Source organism: Halichoeres trimaculatus, unplaced genomic scaffold (genome assembly GCF_033239565.1).
Source record: "Halichoeres trimaculatus isolate MK-OKI-2021-1 unplaced genomic scaffold, fHalTri1.1 fHalTri1_scaffold_7, whole genome shotgun sequence".
Lineage (NCBI taxonomy): Eukaryota > Metazoa > Chordata > Actinopteri > Labriformes > Labridae > Halichoeres > Halichoeres trimaculatus.
Window position 1 is genome coordinate 13,235,910 of NW_027437185.1, and position 23,425 is coordinate 13,259,334.

At 41.0% G+C, this 23,425-nt stretch overlaps 2 protein-coding genes across 3 annotated transcripts; both read left to right on the forward strand.

Annotated features, from left to right (window-relative positions):
* Positions 1-858: 858 nt before the first annotated feature.
* Positions 859-10,497, forward strand: LOC141793416 (moesin a-like). Of its 2 annotated transcripts, XM_074674112.1 has the most exons (16): positions 859-936; positions 1,889-1,991; positions 2,651-2,698; positions 2,898-2,981; positions 3,061-3,156; positions 3,319-3,441; positions 3,830-3,981; positions 4,084-4,167; positions 4,254-4,400; positions 5,346-5,442; positions 6,144-6,307; positions 6,441-6,571; positions 6,757-6,917; positions 7,370-7,462; positions 7,961-8,194; positions 9,825-10,497. In XM_074674112.1, the coding sequence occupies exons 2-16, from the start codon at positions 1,908-1,910 to the stop codon at positions 9,987-9,989; spliced, it is 1,863 nt and encodes a 620-aa protein (XP_074530213.1). In that variant the 5' UTR covers positions 859-936; positions 1,889-1,907; the 3' UTR covers positions 9,990-10,497. The 2 variants fall into 2 exon arrangements, with proteins under 2 accessions (XP_074530213.1, XP_074530212.1); XM_074674111.1 differs by lacking the exon at positions 859-936 and having other exon boundaries at positions 1,764-1,991.
* A 467-nt stretch (positions 10,498-10,964) lies between these two features.
* On the forward strand, positions 10,965-20,378 carry LOC141793417 (progesterone receptor-like). Its single transcript, XM_074674113.1, has 9 exons — positions 10,965-12,195; positions 13,104-13,240; positions 13,478-13,594; positions 13,932-14,069; positions 14,185-14,391; positions 14,947-15,091; positions 16,466-16,596; positions 16,741-16,892; positions 19,296-20,378. Exons 1-9 carry the CDS (start codon positions 11,399-11,401, stop codon positions 19,458-19,460), a joined length of 1,989 nt encoding a protein of 662 aa, XP_074530214.1. The 5' UTR covers positions 10,965-11,398; the 3' UTR covers positions 19,461-20,378.
* Positions 20,379-23,425: the final 3,047 nt, after the last annotated feature.

Here is a 23,425-nt window from a genome sequence, read left to right on the forward strand (position 1 = left end):
CTCTACCTAAAAGAATAGGGACTGTTTACCTGAGTTGAATTGTGATCTCTTCTACACTACCTGCTGAACGGTTAGCTTTTCAGCTCTCGGGGACAGGGATATTGTTTTTTTCTCCCATTTCACAGGCTAGACCACGGGATTTCTTTGTCGTGAGGCCATGGAACTGGTCAGCCAGTTTTTTCACATGGTTTGCAAGGTCTTCCTCCATCTCCTCTGTGAAGACCCTCTTTGCGTTCGCTGTCCCTGTGTAGCCTGCCACTGTCACTTCCCCTCCTTCTTTCTTTTTTAGGAATCTGCGTAAGGTTGACCTGTCAATATTTCTCTCTGTGGCCACTTTTCCTATGGATTTTCCACCTTGGACTTCGGTTGCTGCTCTCTGTATCTCCTCAAGGGGTGCTGAGTCCCAGTTTGTCTTCCTGCTGTATTCCTTAGGCATTCTAGCTTGTCTACAATGTAAAACATATTTTAAAAAAAAACAAAAACAAAAAACAAATCATTATGTATTACTTCACTCAAACACGTTTTACCTCTGACACTTTAGTGCCTCATTGTGGGGTAAGTTAAACCACTGGGTCAATTTACCCCAAGCAGTTTGGCTCACTTTACCCCACAGCCACCATTTTGTTAAAAACAACCTAGCCTAGCAATTCAGGCTAATATCTTGCTACACGATTCACATGGTTTTATACATTGATAGTTTAGCAACACATCTGATGTATGTTTTAAAATACAGTTAAAATAATTATGAGTTTATAGTCACTATTTGTGATATGTTGAAAATTTACTTCGACGTGCAAAAAATGATTTTTGGAGAATAAAAGTAACTTAACACTTCAACTTGTGTTTCTGTTTACCACAAAGAGCTTGAAATGAGGCGGGCTAACTAAATCCAGAGTCATGTGACCACTGATTTGTACCGTTTCCCAGAGACAGGGGGTGAGTCAATTTACCCACAGGCTCAACTTACCCCATTCTCCCCTATAATGATTTATCATACCAAATACCACACCAAAAGAATTAGCATCTTATCATTCAGAAGTCAGAGCAGAGAAATAAAATTAGCCTCTCACCATATTATAAAATGTGGTCTACTGATATAATTGATGGACTACAGAGCAGTTTTAGTTGTAATTTGAGGGTGCCATCATTTTAATTTTTGTTCTAATTTACTTTTAAACATTACTTATAATCTAGTGTCACAGTTCATATGTGAAATGACTGGAAGCTTACATTTCATTATATAGTATCAAATAATGAAACAGAAACACTTGAGTTAATTATTTTAGACAAAGAGCAAATCTTAAAATTCCAGTTTTAGGCTGCATGTTATTATTTCTGTTTCTTTATTGCTGAGACAAAATAATGTTTGTAAGATGAAAGAAAGTCATGGAAATTTATTGAACAAGGCAGAAGTATCCAAATACAGAGCTTTCTGTCTCCTCTAAAGTATCTCTGAAATCTTGGCTACACAACCCCTGTTACCCTCCCAAGAATACATGTTTTTGAGCAGTTAGCAACAGCCCATAAAAACCCAAACACACTACTTCACCAAACTCTGACTGTACAACAACATATGCTTAAAACATTAACTGGAAGGATTATTAGATTACCAGAATGTTGTGGCACATTCACAGCTACTGCTGATGAGTTAATGTTGCCCTTCATGAACAAGCTTGGGAGAAAAGATGTCTGTACTGTTTCTCAGTAAGTGTTTCACAGTCCAGTCCCTATCGTTTTTAAGCTAAGTAAAAAAAAAAAAAAAAATGTTCACAGAAGATGAAGGTTGCCTCTTTAAATACCCTGGGCCCTGGTCTGCCATTGGATTAACCAGAGAGAAATACTTGGGAATAATACAATGGTCCATTCTCATTCAGCATAATCCTTGTAGGTATTGCAAGCAGTTTCATATGACTCCGCAGCAAAAAGGCTACTACAAGCACCTCTCTGAAGAATTGTTACGACAAGAGATTAAAAAAATACAAATGTCTACTGTAAGTAGCTCCTTTCATTTTTGATATCTTCATTTTTTGGGCTGTGATCAAATGTAGTTTGAGTGTTTCTCTCTCAAGTGGTTTGTTTGGAATCTGTGAACCTGCACTGTAATTTAAAGAGACAGGAAGAGAAAACGTTTATCCTTAGTAAACTTGTAATTTCAGAGCAAAACATGAGGTTACCTTATCCAGTTTCCAGATGTTTCTAATGTGTTGAGCTTGTGTTCCTGGATTTAGTGTGTGTTGTAACAGCATAAACAATACTGTATTAGGGTTAAGCTTAATATTCCTGTTTTCATGAAACTTAATTGATAAGATCTGTTCAGTTACAAGTACAGTCCTGTTATTACTTATTATCATTGTTGGTACTATTATTATTGTGGCCACTAATAGAGGCCTACCTCTATTTTTGTTCTCAGAAGAGTTAATGAGGTAGGGGGAATATAGTTTCTCTTCTGTTGTGCTCTTTTTGTACTTTACAAGTCAGAATATACCAACAGCTGTAGTGGTGTGTACATAGTTTAATAGCAACATGCAAAATTACAATCTTATGAGTGTCATGTTGTCGACACAGTCATAATTACAATTGCATCATGGAATGAACCCCATGTTTTAAATTAAGTCTAAAATATACTGTGGGCTTCACTTTTTGATTGTAGTCCCCACCAACCTCTTGTGATTGGATGCTCCTGGTTGAACAGAAGAATGTAAGGAACACTCTTTTTGGTCATTTTGCTGTCAAAGAACCAACAAATTTAGCATTGTTTCAAAGAACAAACGATCAGATTTACAGCTTTTTTTCACCCAGTTGTTGCTCTGTATGTTCCTTGATGCTTCACCAGTGACACAGATGACTTGTTTTCAGTGTTTTCGTCTGTTTCTCATTACGACTGTTTTCTCTGACAGATAAATGTCCGCGTTACGACCATGGATGCTGAGCTGGAGTTTGCCATCCTGCCCAGCACAACTGGCAAACAGCTCTTTGACCAGGTACATTTTTGGATTACTATCAAAAAGAGGCTTTGAAAGATGAGTGTGTGATTCTGTCTGTTGTTTCTTTCATGTTTAGATAGTGAAGACCATCGGGCTGAGGGAAACATGGTTCTTTGGTCTCCAGTATCAGGATAGCAAAGGCTTCTCTACCTGGCTCAAGTTAAATAAAAGGGTGAGGATAATGTTTATGGGTCATCTTACCATTCTGTCTCTGGTTTGCATTGGATTTCAATGAAGATGTAAAAGTGTTATGAGTTAAGGTTAATGTGTTACATCATTGATGCTTTTTTCTTTATTATTCTGGTATTCCTCTTTTGTTGGGCACCAAACCCAGGTGACAGCTCAAGATGTGAAGAGGGACAACCCATTACTGATTAAGTTCAGAGCCAAGTTTTACCCTGAGGATGTTGCGGATGAACTGATCCAAGAGACAACACAGCGCCTCTTCTTTCTGCAGGTTGGTGATGAGATTTAAAATTACCATTTAAAATCATTTTAAGATAAGCAACCTAGACAAAGTGGATAGCACAATTAAAATGTCTCAAAGAGTGTGCTAAAATTTGATAATGAATAAGGAATCTCAATAAAAACAAGATGCTAATCCCTCCTTAGCACGCTGCAGGGGGTCCACTATGACTCACAGAGGTCCTGTGAACCCCTTTTGGTTTTTACATGAGGGAGTATTTACACAAAAAATGGATCCAGGTGCATAAAATGAACACCAGAACACAAAGGCGTTCACTCTTTGAGATTCCCATTTCAACAAACAGCATAAACATCTACATAAAACATCAGGAATTTATGTGTCACAGCTGATCCTTTTGAGGTCTTCTTTGATGTGCTAGGTGAAGGAGAGCATCCTAAATGATGACATCTACTGTCCTCCTGAGACTGCAGTGCTCTTGGCTTCGTATGCAGTTCAGGTCAAACATGGGGACTACAGGAAAGATTACCACATCCCAGGATACCTCGCAAGAGAGAAGCTGCTGCCACAAAGGTACTAAGTCATGTGGATACCAGTGTTAACCAAAGTTCAGCCTAATGCCAGCTTGAGTCAGTTGAATTCTAACTGACGTGTCCTCTTCCTGGATAACACCAGGGTTTTGGAGCAGCACAAGCTGAATAAGAATCAGTGGGAGGAAAGAATCCAGGTGTGGCACCAAGAGCACAAGGGGCTGCTGAGGTACTGCAGTCTTAGCAGAAAAAGAAAATCATGCATCATTTGTTGATTGTTGTTCTGTAGTTCAATTGAATTGGTCTGCCCCACAGAGAAGATGCCATGGTGGAGTACTTGAAGATAGCCCAGGATCTTGAGATGTACGGGGTGAACTACTTTAGCATTAAGAACAAGAAAGGATCAGAGCTGTGGCTGGGAGTGGATGCACTGGGACTCAACATCTATGACAAAAAGGACAAGTAGGTCCCCATAAGAGCTTCATCTGTTTTACTATGATGTAAACAACAGGTGATGAATGTATACTCGGTGCTGTGTTAGCAGCATCGTACTGAAGTTAGCCATGTGTTGACCAGCTACTGACACATTTCCACATTTTAAGAGCAACTGCTGCTGAATATTGTAAAGACATAAAAACTCCACGGGTAAATCACTTCAAGAACAGGTATCACTAAATAAGAATTGGCATACAAACAAATATTCATTGGCCCCAGAGGACAATCACTCATAAGTCTTATTATTTTACTGGCTTTGTTTGTAGTGCCAACATCAGATTGATAACTCTTGGTTCAAAAACAGACGGGTAGAGAGAACTTGATTCCGTATCATCATGAAACTTGATTAAGACACTCATGGTCCATCCAGGGTTGAGTCAAATAGGATTTGGGATTCTTTGATGCTTACAACTATCTGTGTCTGAAACTATTTCCCTCCAAAGGTAATGTGTGGAACTTGTGAACACATAGTTGGACAGTCTCACAGAAAAATTGGGATCTAGGAAGATATTATATTTTTAGGAATCTGTTTTGACTGTGTTGTGTCTTGTTTCACTGCAGAATCTATTTTCAGCAAAGTAAATATACTGGAGGTTTCCGATTCCAACAACATAACTGGTTCATATGCCCCATGTTTTGATTTAGAGTTAATCAAGATATCACACAACAACAACATCCAGATTAGCCTTGTTAGCTTAATTTGGTGTATAAGCAAACACCAATAAACTGATCTAAGATTATGAATATGGTTAGTGTCTGTATGCTACCATTAGCATTAGCTCAAAACACCACAGTTGCTCTTATTTGATCCTATTTTGTGTCTTATTCTTCTTTTTTTTCATAAGAAAAGAAATAAAATCCCTGTGACTATATCTGTATTACTAGATGATAAACCATGCCAATGCTTTACAGGATGACCCCAAAGATTGGATTTCCATGGAGCGAGATCAGGAATATTTCCTTCAACGATAAGAAGTTCCTCATCAAACCTATTGATAGGAAAGCTCCGGTGAGTTAAAAACACAACCATTTGTAGTCATTACTGATGTGTAGAAGAGACATATTCAACTGTACAGCAGCCCAAGACAGTTTAGTTGATGAAAAAAATGTCTGTTCATACTTTCTACTCATAAGCCAGACAAACTGGAAGCCTTTTGTGTGGGTTGATGGTATGTTGTAACTGTGAGCTTATCTCAGTTTAAATCAGTTCATGCTTGTTTGTGGATAGGATTAATTGCTGCTCCGCTCTACCCAGTGCTTAGGGGCCAGTGTGTATTGAGTATTCATTTTAGAGTTACAAACTTTGACGAAAGAATTCTCGCAGCCATGCTGAAGATGTTTTCAAGGTCTTTTTTATATTTATTCACTGTGAGTTTGCAGAAGGAGGTGTAAGAGAATCCTGTCGTGTGTTTTTTTTAAACCAATTTTGAAAATGCATAAATTACTGCAAGTAGTAATGAGAGCAGCTGCTACTTGATCTCATAACACAAACATGAATTTAGCCTCACACTTCAATTTGGCTTCTGACTGCATGCACAGAACCGAGGAGAGCGTCCAAGAGCTTAGAAGAAATTTGTGAAATTCTCCCTAACAAAACCGTCCCCTCAGATGATATAAACCCAGGCTTTACTGTAAGACAGCTAGGAAATGCGAATGATTTGTACTGAATCAAGCCATGGACCATCACTGATTGCTCTCTGTGTGTTAAAGGACTTTGTTTTTTACGTGCCTCGTCTTCGCATCAACAAACGTATCCTGTCCTTGTGTATGGGGAATCATGACCTGTACATGCGCAGACGTAAACCTGACACCATTGAGGTGCAGCAGATGAAGGCCCAAGCCAGGGAGGAGAAGAACAAGAGGCAGAAGGAGAGGTAAGAAAGGAGAAACTAATGAAGGTTTATTTTTTTTTACAGTTTACAATGTGTTCTCTCTGCTTTAAGAAAGAACTGTCAGGAGATAAAGTTTTTTTTTCAGATGTGTATTTATGCGCAATTCTCCTGTCAGGGCTCTGCTCGAGAGTGAGAAAAAAAAGCGAGAAAATGCTGAGAGGGAAACAGAGAAGATTGCTCGTGAGACCATGGAGCTGATGGAGAGATTGAGACAGATTGAAGAGCAGACAAAGAGAGCTCAAGATGGTCTGGCAACTTTCTGAATACAAATGTTTCTCAACTTGATTTTCTGTTTTTTCAGCTAAGGAACATTTAAAGAATTAGTACATTGAAATATTTGTCCTTTTCGGATCTCTACAAAGCTTATTCTATGTGGGTATGTCTGGTTGTGTGTGTTGGATGTGCTGCTCGCATGTGTATGTGTGTTTCAGAGCTGGAGGAGCAGACTCGCAGAGCTCTCGAGTTAGAGAAAGAGAGGAAAATTGCTCAGGAGGAGGCAGAACGTTTGGACAAGGAACGCAGAGGTGCAATGGAAGCTAAAGCAGCCCTGCTTTACCAATCTGAATCCCAGATCAAGAGCCAGGAGAGTCTGGTAATAATGCTAGACACACATTCAATTTCAGCTGAAAGATTACATGAAGTGGATTTTCTTCATGCCTTAAACAGGAAGAGAAAAAGGGAAAGGTCATCTTCAGGTCTATGTTTAAATAAAGATAAAGACTCATTGTGGTCTATAAACACAAATTGATTAAGTTTTCCTCTCAGCTAGAAACACGGCTGGGATGGTATTGATGTTATCAAGTGATTCACTAGTTCAGCCTGATAGAATATTTAAATCATTGACATTTTTATCTGAATGAATACAAAAGTAAAAACGACCTGATCCACGATGCAGGATGTGAACATACCCGTGTACGCACACACACACATACACACGCACAGACACACACTTCCTCTGACACACGTTCACCCACAGACAGAGCACAATGACCTCAGATCAGGAGCACTCTTAACTCTCTCCCCATTGTGTGCGTGTGTGTATAGGCCACTGAGCTGGCAGAGCTTACCTCTAAGATCTCCCTGCTGGAAGATGCCAAGAAGAAAAAGGACGACGAGGCAAAGAAATGGCAGAAAAGGGTGAGAATTAATGAAAGAACCTTGAGCGAGATAAAGGATGAATCTGAATTGAGCAAAGAGCACTGTCTGACACGACTAAGTGTTAGATCCTAGTTCAATAGAAGCAAGGCGTCAAACAAGGATAAACATATCAGTAGACTGCTACAATAAGATTGTATAAATCAAAATGCCTTTTGATGCAGCCCGCAAGTCAGTGAAGCTATTTGAGAGTTTTTAAATCTTTGCATAAAATTAAGGAAGGCTTATCTCGGCTTGCTTATTTCTTCTGTGTAGTAATGTGGTACAAGAGACTGTTGAGACACCAACTGATGAAAAATGGCTACTGTTCACCCAGCAAGAAATATCCATGGTGTTTCGATTTCTGTGACTGGAATATGTGATACGGATCTCAAAGTCTTTATTCTGGAGCTTTCAAAGTGACATTACCCAGAGAACAACAAGGCAGCATTCACTTTAATATCCAAACAGTGCCTTACAGTAAGTCATGTGTATTAACAGGCGATCGTGGTAGAAGCTGATTTGAGGCGGACCAAAGAGGTGCTGAAGACTAAAATCATGGGTGTCCACATCCAGGATTCAGTTCATCCTCATATGCACGAGCACGATGAGACGGATGAGAGCAGCGCGGAGGCAAGCGCTGAACTGACTTCTCCAGGCATGGTCCGAGACCGCAGCGAGGAGAAGAGAATAACTGAAGCCCAAAAGAATCAGAGACTGCAGAATAACCTGAAGGTAAGGTGTAGCAAGAGTGATGGAGAAGCTCGCATTAATACTATTCTCTTACTGGCCTATGGGTCAGAGGTCAAGTCCAGGGAGAGATTAACAGTCCATGGTTTTTCTTGAGATTTAAAAAGTGCCTATGAGTAAGATAATACCTTCAGTTTCCTCACTTGGTGGTTCTAAGTTCAGTAAATAGTGTAAGGCTGGCACCACCTTTGCTGGAATAATTCGCCACTGCCTCAATCCGGTGTTACTGTAATGGCTGCTAGTTGACAGATCCAACAGAACAACACTGTGAGAAATGATCTGCACAGTTTTAACCATGTCTTTCTCATCATGTGAGAGTTAGCCTGTTGGTAATTTCTTTATTTATGTTGATAAACTGCAGTAAATTTTGAATAGACACTCATTGTTCACAGATAATTAATCCTGCTTGCTTGTCATTTCTTGTTTTCATGTAGCATCTATTTATAAAAAATATCAACCACTGTAAAACTGATAGTTACGGAAAGCAGCACAGAGCTTCATGGCTCAGGGCAGAGTAATGTTTTCTCTAGTGTCACATTTGTTAAAATCTCTTCACAATCATTAGATAGATAGATATTTGTATCAAGTGATGTGTTCATTGAGTTTTCGTAGCAGAAACCCTATCTTTGTCTTTGTTGTTCATCTATTTTTTTTTTTATTGAGTGCGCTGACCAGGTCATATTTATTGTACCCTTTACTTTGGTTTACGAACAGTGAAGTGAATTGCAGCTAAGCCAAAAGAAGACTTATTATCTTTATCTAAAACCAAATTTCAACAATTACATTTCATTTTTTAAAAAGCAGACATCCTTTTAGCAAGGATCTGTATGTAAATTGTAAAAAGCTAAACATCATCATGTTAACATTGTCCCTGCGAGCATGTTTGTGAGCTGACATTAGGACTCAGAGCTGCACAGTGCCCAAACACAGCCTCACACAGCCTCTTTCTGTTGACTCATTGTCTTGTTTCCAGAGAATCTGTGACCCCGGTTATATTCTGATGGTAATTTCTAAAGTAACAGTTGAATTTAGAAATCATTAAGTTTAATAAGCGGAATGAGGCGTATGGGCTTGCATGATGTGCCTCTTTGTTATGCGTATTTATCCATTAGGCTGCCGCTCATTTGTAGCACCTGTTACTTTGTGTGTTTTGAAAAACACATTTTGATGCTGCAGTGTTTTCAGGAAGTTTGACATAGTTTGGTAGATTTGTTGCCATGGGTTTATCCAGTCATATACAGGTTTGAACTCTGCAGTAAACATGGCAGCTTAATTGCCACAGAAAAACTGTGTTTTACCAAGAACTAAGTGCACTCTAGTTAATTAAACACTTCTGCAGGTACATTATTATTCTGTTGATTTTATGATGGTCTCAAATTTAATACAGACCATCTGGGTAAAATAAATGTTCTCTATCTGGCCAAAACAAGATATGATGTTGCATAGAAGTCTCAGCAGTAAAATGGACCTAATAATGATGGACAAAGCAGTGTCTTCAGATTGGAACTGAGGGGAGTAAAGGGGTGAGAGGAGAGGGGCAAGGCTTCTGAATAGTCTCCCAAAGAATCTGGGGAAAGAGGTTTTTTATTCCCTGTGTGTTTGTGTTCCCTTTCAGTTCCTGAGCAGTGAGCTGGCTGGAGCTATAGACGAGACCAAAAGGACCCTCAATGACCTGATCCACGCCGAGAATGTGAAGGCGGGCCGTGACAAGTACAAGACCCTGCGTCTGATTCGTCAGGGCAACACCAAACAACGCATTGACGAATTTGAGTCCATGTGAGGGAGGCATCCACATTCCCGCCTGCTCTGACAGAAGGATAGGGATAGATGATTGAAAGAATTAAGGTGTAGATGCATATTATCACATAGGTAGGATATTAACCCAGTGTAACAAGTGAAACAACAAAACTGATTTGTTACTGTGCATTGATGCTTTCAATGTCTTTTAATCTGGAACTATGTAAATGCAGCAACGGCAAATGCCCATTATAATCCCCTATATCTACTACACAGGAAAAATGTTGTGGGCAACTATGCTTTAATTAATGAAATCTCATTTGACACATTTGCAATCCCAATATGCCAAGAGATGAAACCTTTTTAATATTGATTTATGACAGAAATGACATTTGAGACGCTTTTTAGTATTCTTGCTAAAAAGTCAGTCTTCAATTCACTTACATACACAGAAATTCCTGCAGGCTGTTATTTTTCCATCATTTCACATATGAGTTAGCTTTATCAGGCAACAGTTGGAAGAATAGAAGCAATTTCTTTGTATTTGTTTATGCAACACAAACAAATGGATTGCATTGACAGGCAACAACCAAGTTGTTAAAAAAAATTATCTACTTTAGTCTTATGTATTTGATTTGTTTCTCTGTCTGTCCTGAGATTCCCCTTCTGTTGTTCTGCTGTCCCAGAATAAATAAATTAAAATATAGTACGGCTTACTGACTGTTTATGTACCATTACTATCATGAGGAAGAACAGATTGTTCGTGATTTGTTCTTATATCACCACAGCTGCTTTCAGGAGAAATTATATTGAACTCAAATTCTTTTGGTTCAACTAAACGGAAGTTGAATCTCATCACAGAAGCACATAGCTGCTGCCATTGTGAGCGGTGCTGTTCAGAGGTTCAGAGACATGGCAGCGGCCTGTTTTATATTATTGTATTTCATTGTATTTGCAGTGAATTCACTGTTAAACCATGGTTAAATTCTCGCGAGACCTATGGTTGGTTTTGCTCTGAATAACGGGAGGAGCAGCGCTTGGATTTCGATTGAGATAAGTTAACATTTGGGGTTGTTGTTCAGACTATAAACCGTCCAGCATGCCAGAGTTCAAAGTCCTTTTTCTCGGTGTGTGACAGTTGCGTATCATGTGGAGGCAGAAAGCCTGTTGCTCCGGCGTGTGAAAAACTGATACTTAGGAGAAAGTTCGCACCCCTTCACCCGCTAAACAAATCGACGGGACGTCCCTTCCGTGTACAGCCTACGTAGACGAGGTCTCTGAGTTTCCTCTCCGCTGAGATATATGACAGGAGTCTCGCAGGGTAGGCGTTTTCTTGCCTGGAAAGTGTTGTTTTATTTGCTCTCGGTGCAGTCAGCGCGCTGCTTTTACCGTGCCGACGCGAGTTGAGGTATTTCCCTCGAGCTTGGCTGCGTTTGAAGAAACTATTTAATAATGAATGAGCGGGATCTGTTTGATAATGCGGACCCTTGTGCGTGCCCGAGCAGTGCTGAGCTTAGTAAGGCTGTGTCTGTGTCCTTGGGTTTGGATACGGTCTCCTCTCCGCTCAACAACATGAACCAGTGCTCCAGCAGCGCCTTCACAGACTTCGAGCCCGTGGTGGAGAGTAGTTCCCGAGGAGTGCCGGAGTTAGGGGCGGCTCGGAACATGAACCCAGAAAGCAACGGTCTGCTGCTGGATGAAACTAACCTGAGAGAAGAAGCGGACGGCATACAGCAGGTGAGCTGCATGGAGCTGCTCAGGTCGGGGGAAATGGACAGCGCGCAAACCGTGACGCGTGGTCCAGTGATATCCAGATATGTCTGCAAGGAATCAAACTTGTTTATGAGCCCAATGAATGAGCTGCCCGAGCCCTCTCAGGTGGAGACTCCTTTACCTTTGGAGCCGTACTCTGCATATCACGTTAATCCAGACCGCTACAGGCAGACCCCGGGTGTGTGGTGCGCATACAACGGACGATCGGAGCCGGCGAGAGGCGCGTCCGACGGACACAATTCATTATGTAAATACTGTAACGGTGGCCAAGCCTCTTTTGGATCAAGGCACGAGTGCCGCTGTGTCTGGTACAACAAGGGTGAGCAGGGTGGCAAAGGTGGCACGCGAGCCGAAGAGGCGCAGGGGTATGGTCAAGTGGAAAGTTACCAAAGTGCAATCCCTCAAGGGCACGCCAACTTTTCAGCCATCAAGACAGAGCCCTCGGTCTGGGTGAATTGCACGGATCGTACTTTCAGGTAAGTATGAGCTCCTGGAAAAGATTTGTTCTCACTTGCTCTTCATTGGCAACCGGTCAGGAGAGGTCCTGTCAAGAAAGACGCGCATACTGTTCTGCCACTCAGTCTCATATTGCTTTATTCCAAAACAAAAGGGCAGCTGCAGCGTGTCCACAGGCCATGCTTCGATGCTACATCAAATTAACGATACTAAAATAAAGTGTCATCAATTGGGTGCTTTATTAAAACCATCTTAATGTTTTATGGAGGCTCTGTTTTTCTTCATCGTTTACTTTATATCATTGTGGAACAGCATGAGTGTATTAGAAGACAGCATACATAAATCAAATGTTTAAACTTCATTACCCTATTAAAAAAATTTCCATGTCTTTGGTTTTTTTTTTTTTTTTTTTTTTGTGATGCCATTCACAATTCCCTCTGGAGACATTTTCAGTCATTGCTGCTCTTTCAGGACAGTGCCATGTGCTTTTCTTGGCCTTGGCTGTGTTGTATGTCTACGTGTAGCTAGACGGAATCAAAGTTCACCTTATCCCTAACTTTCCAACACTGTCCTTATTTGTGCTGTGACTAGCTCTACAAATATCAGTACCACTATAAACCAGAGATACAGCACCTGTTGCTCCGTGCTTCGAAAACACGCTGTTCCCTCTTTCTGATTCTAAAGGAAGTCTTAAAAAAACTAAGTCTTCAGGTCTTAATCCACAGATTTCTGTCAAACATAACTTGATATTCACAAAGTCAACAAACTGAGGAATCTGCTCTTATAAATGGGATTGATTTTAGAAGCTTCTGCCCTGAATAATAAACATTTGAGGGAGAGACCTATTGACCCAGTCTTTTTTTGCATGGTGTAGCAGTTAAGATGCAAAAGCTGCGTCTGCTCATTGTGTTTCTATGTGTTCGTACAGGCACGAGGATTTGTTTCCAGGTGTGTACCTGTCAGACCGGAGAGTGTGTCAGGTGTGCGGGGACGATGCTTCGGGTTGTCACTATGGAGCAGTCACCTGTGGCAGCTGTAAAGTGTTCTTCAAGAGGGCTGCTGCAGGTGGGTGTCACACACACACACATGCACACATGGGCCCTCAAACACACACTTTCTCTCAACCACTTATTTAATTTCTTACACCCACACGCTGGCTCATGCAAACAGGGCACACTGACCTGACTTCATGAGGGTGAGTTATTTGGTATCAGCAAACGCCCACATAGCGTTGCTATGAGTGGAAGCCTAGGCATTGTTGAACTCACTCCCTCATCCCCCGGGACTTTTGTGTACCACCAGGTAAGCAGAACCACCTGTGTGCCAGCCGGAACGACTGTACCATCGACAAACTGCGCCGGAAAAACTGCGCCTCGTGCCGCTTGAAGAGATGCTTCATGTCGGGGATGAGCCTCAAAGGTGAGAAATTAAAGATGAGAGGAAGAAAAGGGAAGGAATGCGTGCAGTGTTTTTGGAAAATGGGGTCAGGGTGGTCAGATACCACACATGCATCGGATCAGAACTCACAATTTAGATGTTCCGGCTTAAATACAGTGTGACAAATGCATTTTAGTAAAGGCCAAAAGAGCATTTAAGAAGAGCCCCATTTGCAAAGTTTTATCTTTTTTCCTCTCAGATTTTTCCAGTTATCTCCTCTGTAATGGTCAGACATAACATCTTGTAATTCAGCCTTCTTATCTCGCTTTTACCCTTTTGCCATCTTGTTCTTGTCTGTATTGTCTATGGATGATTCTAGGTCGCAGACTAAAGGGAGCTGGACAAAGCAGGAATGGAGAAGAGGAACAAACTCAAGCTTCTTGGGTTCCTGGAGGAGAACGGCCTGGAAGGAAAGATGTCATCTTGGAGTCTGGAAATGCAGCTGCCAGGCCTCAGTGTAAGGATTACTGTCACAAAAGATCAAATGTTTGGTATGCTCCAAGAGATATTACTTTATGATGTTATTTTCTTCTAATGCTACCCCTTGCTTTCTGTCTGTATTTTCTCAACAGCATCGCAGGCTCTGTCTCTCAGCATCCCCCCTCCTCTGCGCTCCTGCCTCTCCCTGCTCAGTGTCTTGCAGGCCATTGAGCCAGCTGTGGTGAATGCAGGACATGACCATACCCTGCCAGACAGCGCTGCGTCCTTGCTCACCAGCCTCAACGAGCTGGGGGAGAGGCAGCTGGTGACCGTGGTGCGCTGGGCCAAGGCAATACCAGGTAAACCGGCCTGGACCAAGGTAACACTGCAAAATAATGCAACATACATGCAGGTGACTCTGCAGGGCTGTGTTTACCTCATGTATAGAGTTGGTGTTTGAGGTCCAGGGCAATGCTTAACCTACTGTTATCTCATTGTGCCAAGCAAAACACTTCCAGCTTTCATTTAAACTCAGCAGGAGATTAGTGATGACGTGAGAGGCAATCACATCCAACTTATCTACTCTACAACTCCAGAGTTCACAGCTTTTTATGAGCCTCCAAGTTATTAATCGTGTGTGGTTTCTCTTTGTGTTGGGCACAAGTTTAAGATTTCCTCCTAAGACCAAAGTCCTCACGAGAGATTTATGCATATTTAGCTGGGGCAGGCTTTCCCACGTCAAGCAAACAAGCCTGTTCAAATATTAACCACTAGAGGGAGGTATGTTCATATTTAAGCCAGAGGAGCAGGCTGAAAATGACCAGCAATGAGTCCATCCGTTGATGTCCAATCATGTACCTTTAATCTTTGGTTATCATGCTTCTTGTGTTAATTGGATGCATGTTTTATGACAGGTTTCCGTGACCTGCATGTGGACGACCAGATGTCTCTGATTCAGTTGTCTTGGATGGGCGTGATGGTTTTTGCTTTGGGCTGGAGGTCCTACACACTTACTAACAGCTCGTTGCTCTACTTTGCTCCAGACCTGGTCTTCAATGAGTAAGTCATTAACAGTATTCATTAAAAGCTGCAGCTTAACACATTTTACAGTAGACCTCATTTGCAATTTGTTTCACTGATTTATTGGTAATTATTGTTTGGTTTATAATCCTAAAAATGCTGTAAAATTATCCCAACTTCTAAGATTTAAAAGTGACAAATTCACACTGCTTCACTTATCAAACCATCAGTCCACAAGAAGTCCAAAGAGTCTTTATTACCTGTCAAAATGCCATCCAAAAGCAGAAAAATTATCTCTAGCCTGCAAATGTTTCATTTTTCTGCTTGAAAAATGACGAAAATAAATGAATTGGTTTGTAAATTAGCTGGTGATAAATCGCTCCAGATTTACTTTGTAAGACAACACTTCTGTAAAGTTTTGCCATTTAAGTGATTGGGTCAAACAAAGTTTAAAGACGTTTGTTGTGTCTGGCACAGTGTGTTCATCAAACAAAGAAAGTTTGTCTGGGCCTAAACATCTGTAATAATCATTTTGACACTGGGTTTGTTGAAATATCGTGAGAGTTCACCTGTCATCGGGATTTGAAAGAAAGCCATTAGGGAAAACGAGCTTCAGAGGAAAATGTTCAAAACCTCACAATGCATGTCGTCTGCTTTAAGGTTGAGACAAACAAGTCTCTTCTGTTCTTTCCATTTTCCTTTGCATCTGATATACGTGGCCGCAGAGGGATCAACGCAGATGATGTATTCTGTTTCATCTCTGTGAAACCGTCATGAAAACTGCTACAGCGTTGACGTGTTCCTTTATTCGCTTTCACAAGTTTTGGGTTTGCTCTACAACCTCCTCCAGCCTTTGTCAAACTGTTTCTGACACTTCCACTCCGGTCTTTTGTCTACACTTTGTACTTGGAAAAAGTTAACACAGACTTTGAAAAGTAAATGATTGTACATGAGGAACATAAATAACAATTCCACTGCCTCTTATCAGTAAATTGTTTTCCGTGTTGAAGGCGGGTGTTGCTCAGAATGCTAAAGCCAGCCACAGGCCCCCAGAGCGGCTTTCACTCTGTGTTTCGCACAACATTAGCAAAACTCTCATTCTTTCTGCATTAGACCTCTGTCACTCTGTTGGGCTGGCTCTGACCTGCATGGTAATAGAGACGCCTGCCCTTGTTACTGACCCTCATTTTTCTTTGCCTCTCTGTCGTTCTCTTTTTCCATTATCCATCTTATTCATTTTTTGTCAGCTCAACTGCTTTTTACCCTTTCCTCGGCTCTCACATCTGCCGCCATTAATTGTCTTCCATCTTTCTATGTATCTCTTGTCCTGACCCTCTCTTAGCTCCCTGCCTCTCCCTCTTGTCACACCTTGTGCTCCTTCTTTCCTCTCACACTCTTTGTTTTCCCTCACAGCCAGCGGATGCAAGTTTCCAGTATGTATGAACACTGTGTGCGAATGAAGCTGCTCTCCCAGAGGTTTTGCATGCTGAAGGTCACCCAGGAGGAGTTCCTCTGCATGAAGGCCCTGGTCCTCTTCAGCATCAGTAAGTCAGCTGGGACCCTGTCTGATACGTTAGGCTGAATGAAGTAAAATATGACTACAATAGAGTGCGGCCATACTTTAGAGAATTGACGGCATGGATGGAGTCTGTGAGAGTTATTGTTGTGTTCTGGCTTTGTGGTCACAGTGCCAGTGGAGGGCCTGAAGAGCCAGCGTTGTTTTGATGAACTGCGGACCTCCTACATCAAGGAGCTGGACCGCTTGGCCAGCCACCGCGGAGAGACCACCCGTACACAGAGGCTGTTTCAGCTCACACAGCTGCTGGATTACCTCCAGTCGGTAATAGACACCATTCAGCCTCACATATAAAAACATAACATTTATTATAGAAATGTGTAAATGTCACAGAAGCTGCTGGAGCGTAAAATGATACTGATCAAAGTTTGCCTCCCAAGGAGACAAACACTTGATTTTGACTTTTTCCTTACTTATACACCAAACAGCCCACATCGAGATTTGATATTTTAATTGCTGGATTATTTAAATTGAGGACCTAAAATGTGACTCTGAAGTCAAAGCAGCAGTCTACTGCAGTTTGGCAAAAGAAACACTGTTCTCTGAGGTGAATATCAATTTAGCACACATTCCCAGCCCTCAACTACCAAAGAGTCATATGATTCTGATTTTAGATGCTTTACACTGGTTGCATTTTGGAGAAAAAAAATGGAAGTGCCCCCCTCTTGTGGTGGCGGTGCGACATCCAAAACAACTGTGAAGACACATTTTCTTTATGATGCAAAGCTCCTCAGTCGAGGAGCTGAGAAATGCTTATCAGGTCAAAGAAAGAAACACAGCAGAAATAGGAATTAGTGCACACTGCTGAGCAATACGTGACAAGGAAGTGATGATTTCTGCGTTTTTTTTGTGCTTTTTCTACCCACAGACATTTATTTCTACATTTAAATCCTGTGATTTTTTATCTCTGCCCGCGGCTTATTTAAAAGTGAAGAAGTTGTTCATTTTTTTTCCATTCCAAGAAAAACTGTGTGAATAAAATAAGAAAAGATAAACTCAGACCCAGAATGTAAATAATTTTCACTTTTGTTTGTTTTATTGGCACACCAGGTAACTATGAATGGCTGACTATATCTAAACACTCTTAACCCTTTGCTTTCAAGCGTCTGAAAAAGCCCAAAGTGAAGTCTGTGTCCCTAATGTTGTTACTGTTTTATAGCCATGGTTAAACATTGAATTGTATCAGAAAACTTGCAGAGTTACTGACCAAGGTATTCCTAGTTTTTGGATTTGAATTTATTCATTTGAAATACCAAATCCTAAAATTCTTCACACAAAGAAAACCATGAAACTACAAAATGATAAAAATAATCCTTTAAAAAGTAATTTGCTGAGACATCCAGCTTTTTATGTACAATATATTTAGAGAATATTTATTTAGAAATGAGAGGGCAGAATGCAGTTTATGAATGTATTTTTTGTTTTCTAAAAGATAAAGGTATTTAATTGATAAATAAAATGTTACATCTAAATGCTAATGGTTTATTTAAGGATAGCAAATTTAATCTTTACAGTGATTTCCTTATGTTGTTCATGTATCCACATTGTCTGTGTTTTAAACATTCATGACCTCTCGTAAGTATAATTTATTTTTTTTGTCTTTAAATAAAACAAATAAATAAAAAAAAATTAGATTAAATTTTTTTTTAAAAATGTAAAAAAAATAAAATAAAAGTATGATTAATTTGAATGATTCAAGTGATTAAAACCTGGTGGAAAAAAAAGGTCTTTTTGAGTATAGAGAATACCTGTAAAAACTGAAACAACGAAAACTTACAAAGATTTTCTGTTCTCGTAATATGTCCCGTGGGATCCCTTATTACCTCTGATTTGAGGCTGTAAATATCAAATTAAATAAATATTGACTCATAGATACACTGATATAGATATGAATGTAGCGAGAGATTCTTGATTATTAGTATTTTCTCTGCGTTTCCAGATTTCCTGAAAGGTAGTATCACCTGTGCAGAAGCACAAACTTCTGATTTTTCTATTGATGCTGGGGATAGTCAAAAGTGAATTACATGGACTGTATCTTTTTATTTCCCCTTCTTTTTAGTGTTTTACCTTTTTGCCCCATGTGACCACTAGAGGGTGCAAATAAGCTGCTTTGTACTGAACACAGGTGGACTTCTAGTACCTATTTGTTCCCAAAGGTAAAAAGAAATTTGAGAAAAACTCCTGGATGTGATTGGGATGTTATCAGACGAGCTGAAAGTTTTTCTTCCAAAGACAGAGAGGAGCACAACACTAGATCCCCCCCTCAAGTCTTTCACCGTCGATTTACCCTCAGAGGCTCAGCTTTGTCCGCGTCCCACTCACATCTCAGATCTTCTAATGCCACATGAGCTGGAGGGCAGCATGGGATTGTGTGGCAGGGCCCTCAAGGCAGAAAACCAGAGTTGATCAAGACTTTGCAGTCAGACCCCTTCGGCTTTACGCTGTCTGGGGAGCTTAGAGCGCCACAATGGGTGTCATCATTTTAAATCACCCCTTAAAGCTTATGTCAAGAGACAGGCTTCAATGTCATTTGTTATTTCCCCTTTTATCTGCAGGCTTTGTTCTTTTTCAATGCGGTACACATTAAGGCGTGTCATCTTTTTACATGGAACCTCTGTCTGACCTCCCCCTCTTTTTCTCCCTCTTTCTCTTCCCTTTTATTCGTAGATTGTGAGGAAGTTACACCAGTTCACCTATGATCTGTTCATCCAAGCGCAGTCCCTGCAGACGCGTGTCAACTTTCCAGAGATGATTTCAGAGATTGTAAGCGTGCACGTGCCCAAGATCCTCTCGGGCATGGTCAGACCCATCCTTTTCCACAACACAGCCTAGAGAGGGGAGTCTTTGTGATTGTCCTTTATGTCACTAGAGCTCAGGTGCCTGATCCTGCAGCCATTTCCTGCTAAGCTAAAAAGGCTGAAAAGGCTTTATGCTCTGATGAAGTTAAAGCTCCCTTTTTTACCTACAGGGTAATGTGGAGCTATGTAGGGGGAGGGAGGAGTTATCAGAAGGGCATTCAGCTCATTTTTCCAGCCTCTTGTAATCTAACTGCATCTAATATGTTCTTCTTAATACCTGTAATCTGTACCACACACACACCGAATGCTTCTGGAGATAGTTTAAAACACTTTTGAGCATGCATTCCTCTACATGAGCCATGAAATAGCCAACCATACTTTCATTTTGATAACTGACAACAAAACACTGATGAGAAAAACACGTTTGCATAGCCTTTCTGTGTTCAGTAGCACTACTTCTATCCACAATGAATGTACCTGTACGCACCTGAGATGAACAGAGCCGTTGATTGACAGTTAATATGCAGATAGGGCTTGCATGCTAAGAAGCTGTCTCGCCAGAGGGTGAATCAACTGGTTTGTAAAAGCTGTTATCATCCATTAAAAATAATAGCTGCCTAACAGTTTTACTCGTTTTACCACAAACAAAAATTAAAAAAAAAACTGCAAGTGGCTGCACATGCAAATTTAAAATGTATATTTATGAATATTGTGATGTTAAGAGGGCACAGAAAACATAGCGAAGAAAATATTTGGATGGGTGAAAAAAAAGAAAAAGAAAAAAGACTTTTTATGTAAAGTATGCTTGTTTTTTGAGTGTCAAACTTATCCAAGAGTAATTTTCCTGAGCTGACATTTCATACTGTGTAACTTTTCTACTGTTTCTTAAAGTGTTCTTTGCAAGTGCTCTGTTGTGTATCACCATGTGATTCAGTGTGGCTCTCTGACATTTTTGCTAAATGCTAAAAGTTCAGCAAAGTTCTGTTCTTTGTGGCAACAATGTTGGCTTAACATGTAATTAAACTGAAGCATGAGTGTGTACGTCCTTGTTGATAATGCTGCTAGAGACAGAAATCCACAATGTTGCATTGCAGCGCAGATCTCTGAATGGGGGGAGCCTCATGGGAGTGCATGTTCATGTAAAAAGAGTGTTCCTGTTTTTTTCTTTTCTGTTCTGTCTGGCAGAATCACTTCCAATCTGCAATGCAGTCGAGTGGACAGACAGGCTTTAAAAAACACCAGACAGACAGGTCTGTTCTACCGCTGCATCACCCACCCTCAGGATTATCTCAGTCTTCAGCCAGCCAGGTAATAGATCTCAGCAGGAAAGCAGAACATATCACACAGTCAAAGCAGGAGGCCTGGCTGATTTATTTCCTCTCTTTCTAGCAGCCTTGTCTGTTGATCTGACACGTAAAATCTGTTACCTGTGTTTTGGTACCCCCCAGTGGCAGCTTCTGGGTTTGCATCAGTAAAGTGAGACTTGGCAGTCGTGTTGTTAGTGGGACAACATCTGCTGGATCCATTGACATTTGCTTCGTAATGTAATTGGACACGGATTTGGTCGGTGTTTGAAAAAGGTTACCATTAAATTGATGGAGTCACGAATAAGGAAGTCAAAGCGGTTAAGGGGATGAGTGAGGAAAGAAAGCAATTTAATCAGAAGTGTAATTTATGGCAAAGTGTTAAAAATTGATAGAAAATTTGGGGGTTAAAAGGCTAAATTCACATGAAACTATTTTCCTAACAACACTTGAGTCTGTTTGGTTGAAGGGTATTTAGAGAAAGTCATGTATTTGAGAGAAACTGGTTCTTTTGTACAATATTTACTTATGACTGCTGGGTGAAAAAGAAATAACATGTCTTTCAGAGCTGGTTTATTTTTACATTCTGCATTTAAAAGCCTGAACTGTAAAAAGCAGACTGTCTGGGTAACCTCTACCGCCATTTTAAGCCCCATTTCCTGAGCAACCTCTTTCAACAAGTATTTGTCTCTCTCATAAATGAATTGGAGCCGAACGAGGTTGGGATTGAAAGACATGCTGAATTTTCACTTATTTCTAAATATATTCTCAGCTACACATGCCCCTGTGGCTTCCCTTAAAAGGAATGGCGTCTCGTAGGTTTGCAATGATCAAAAATGTATGTGTTGTTGTCGGCATTTGAACTTAGTTTGGATTCCATTTGATTCCTGTGTTTCTGCGAGTCTGCTCTGCATCAATATTACATGCCTACTCTAGCAGAAGAGGGATTTTTCCTGTTGGGTAAAGAGAACCACAGAAAGCACAAACACACTGGCCGCAAACAACAAAAGTTTTAAATATTTCCTCATGTGGAGATTGGGGAAAGATTACAAGGAAGAACAGTTCACTTTAAATTGGGAAAATATGACACAAAAGCAAAGAGAAGTGGAGGCAGTTAAAACTTTACGCTCAAGTAACCAAAAACCCACAATACCGATCTCACAAAGAACAATCCTTCTTACAGAAGCGTCCATAAAACTTCATCAATAATGTCTTTAACACCAGGTTACTGCGACTCAGGGATACAGTGACCGGGAAACAATTAGATCGTGGAGGTGGTAAGATGACTCCCCTCAATGGCTGTTTTGGTGGCCTATCTAATGGAGGGCGATTCCTACCCAAGCACCAGTCCATTAACAACCAATTAACTTCCTATTAATATTTTACCAGACAGGGCCTCTCATCCTGACGTGTTTTAAGGAGCTTTTCCCAGGAGTGTTTGAACATGAGCAGCTTTTAGCACAGCATAAAGAGGCCTGTGTAATGGGCTGAAGGAGGAGGAGTGGCAACCTGATATCACTGAGAGCAGAGGAGGGGAGAGAGGACAGGAGACAGACTTCTGCAGCTGGCCTGCCCCGCGCCAGCCGAACCAAGCCTGAGCCTCAGCCCAAACACACACGGTGACTGCAGCGTGAGGAAATCCACGGTTTTATAGCTGCGACACAAGATCAGACATGAGTAACGACCTTGTGCCATGCACGGAGTATAATTGTGTTTTGATAGTGGAGGATGCTCGAAAGTGCAGCTTGGCAGCAGTTTTTACTCTGAGTGTTTGGGTCCTTCTCCCCCCCCCTCCTGGAGCCAACAGTGAAATGAGTCTGGAAACTAGAAAAGCCACCTCCTTTCTGAACTAGTTTTGTGCTGCGTAAGGCTGGTTTGGGTGCATGTATGAAACTAGTGCAGGGGAAACTCCCTGCCTTGAGACAAAAAGGAAGAAACCCAGAAAGGGAGCATGAGGGAGGCCATTATGACTATAGCCTGAGGCGACTCCCAACGGATAAGGCATTTGTCTTCACTTGAAAGTATGATTTATTTTTCCTGCAGTCAGAAGGGTTATGTTTGTCGCCGTGCTCTGAAAGGACTTTTGGAAATAGCTGCAGAAGCACAAATGAGAAAAAAGGAATGTCCACCAGATTTTCTTATGCAGGACTTTTCTTCTTCAGTTACTTTGTTTGAGATCACTTTCAGTCTTCATTAACTTAAGTTAATCATACTGAACCCTGTGTCAAATTTATCAACAGGGGCATGTGTGTGTGTGTGTTGATGATTAAGAAAAAGAGGGGAATGTAGGGAGGGGGAGATGTGGTTGTATCAGGTTCCCTCCACTGGGTGTAGATGTGGTCTTAGATTTCTCTCTGGGCTGCTGATTAACTGTGTGTGTGTATGTGTGTGTGTGTGTGTGTGTATGTGTGTGTGTGTGTGTGTGTGTGTGTGTGTGTGTGTGTGTGTGTGTGTGTGTGTGTGTGTGTGTGTGTGTGTGTGTGTGTGTGTGTGTGTGTGTGTGTGTGTGAGAGAGAGAGAGCTGGGAGTGCACTGAGGAGGAGAGGAACTTCAGCTTTAATTTCCCCCAGCTCCAGATATTACACCCCCGCGCTCTCTGTTTTTATTGGAACAGAGACCAAAAAACACCAAGTGTTTATGATGCATTAAAACACGATGGGGAACTCAAGTGTGGAATTGTAAATCTATACGTTTG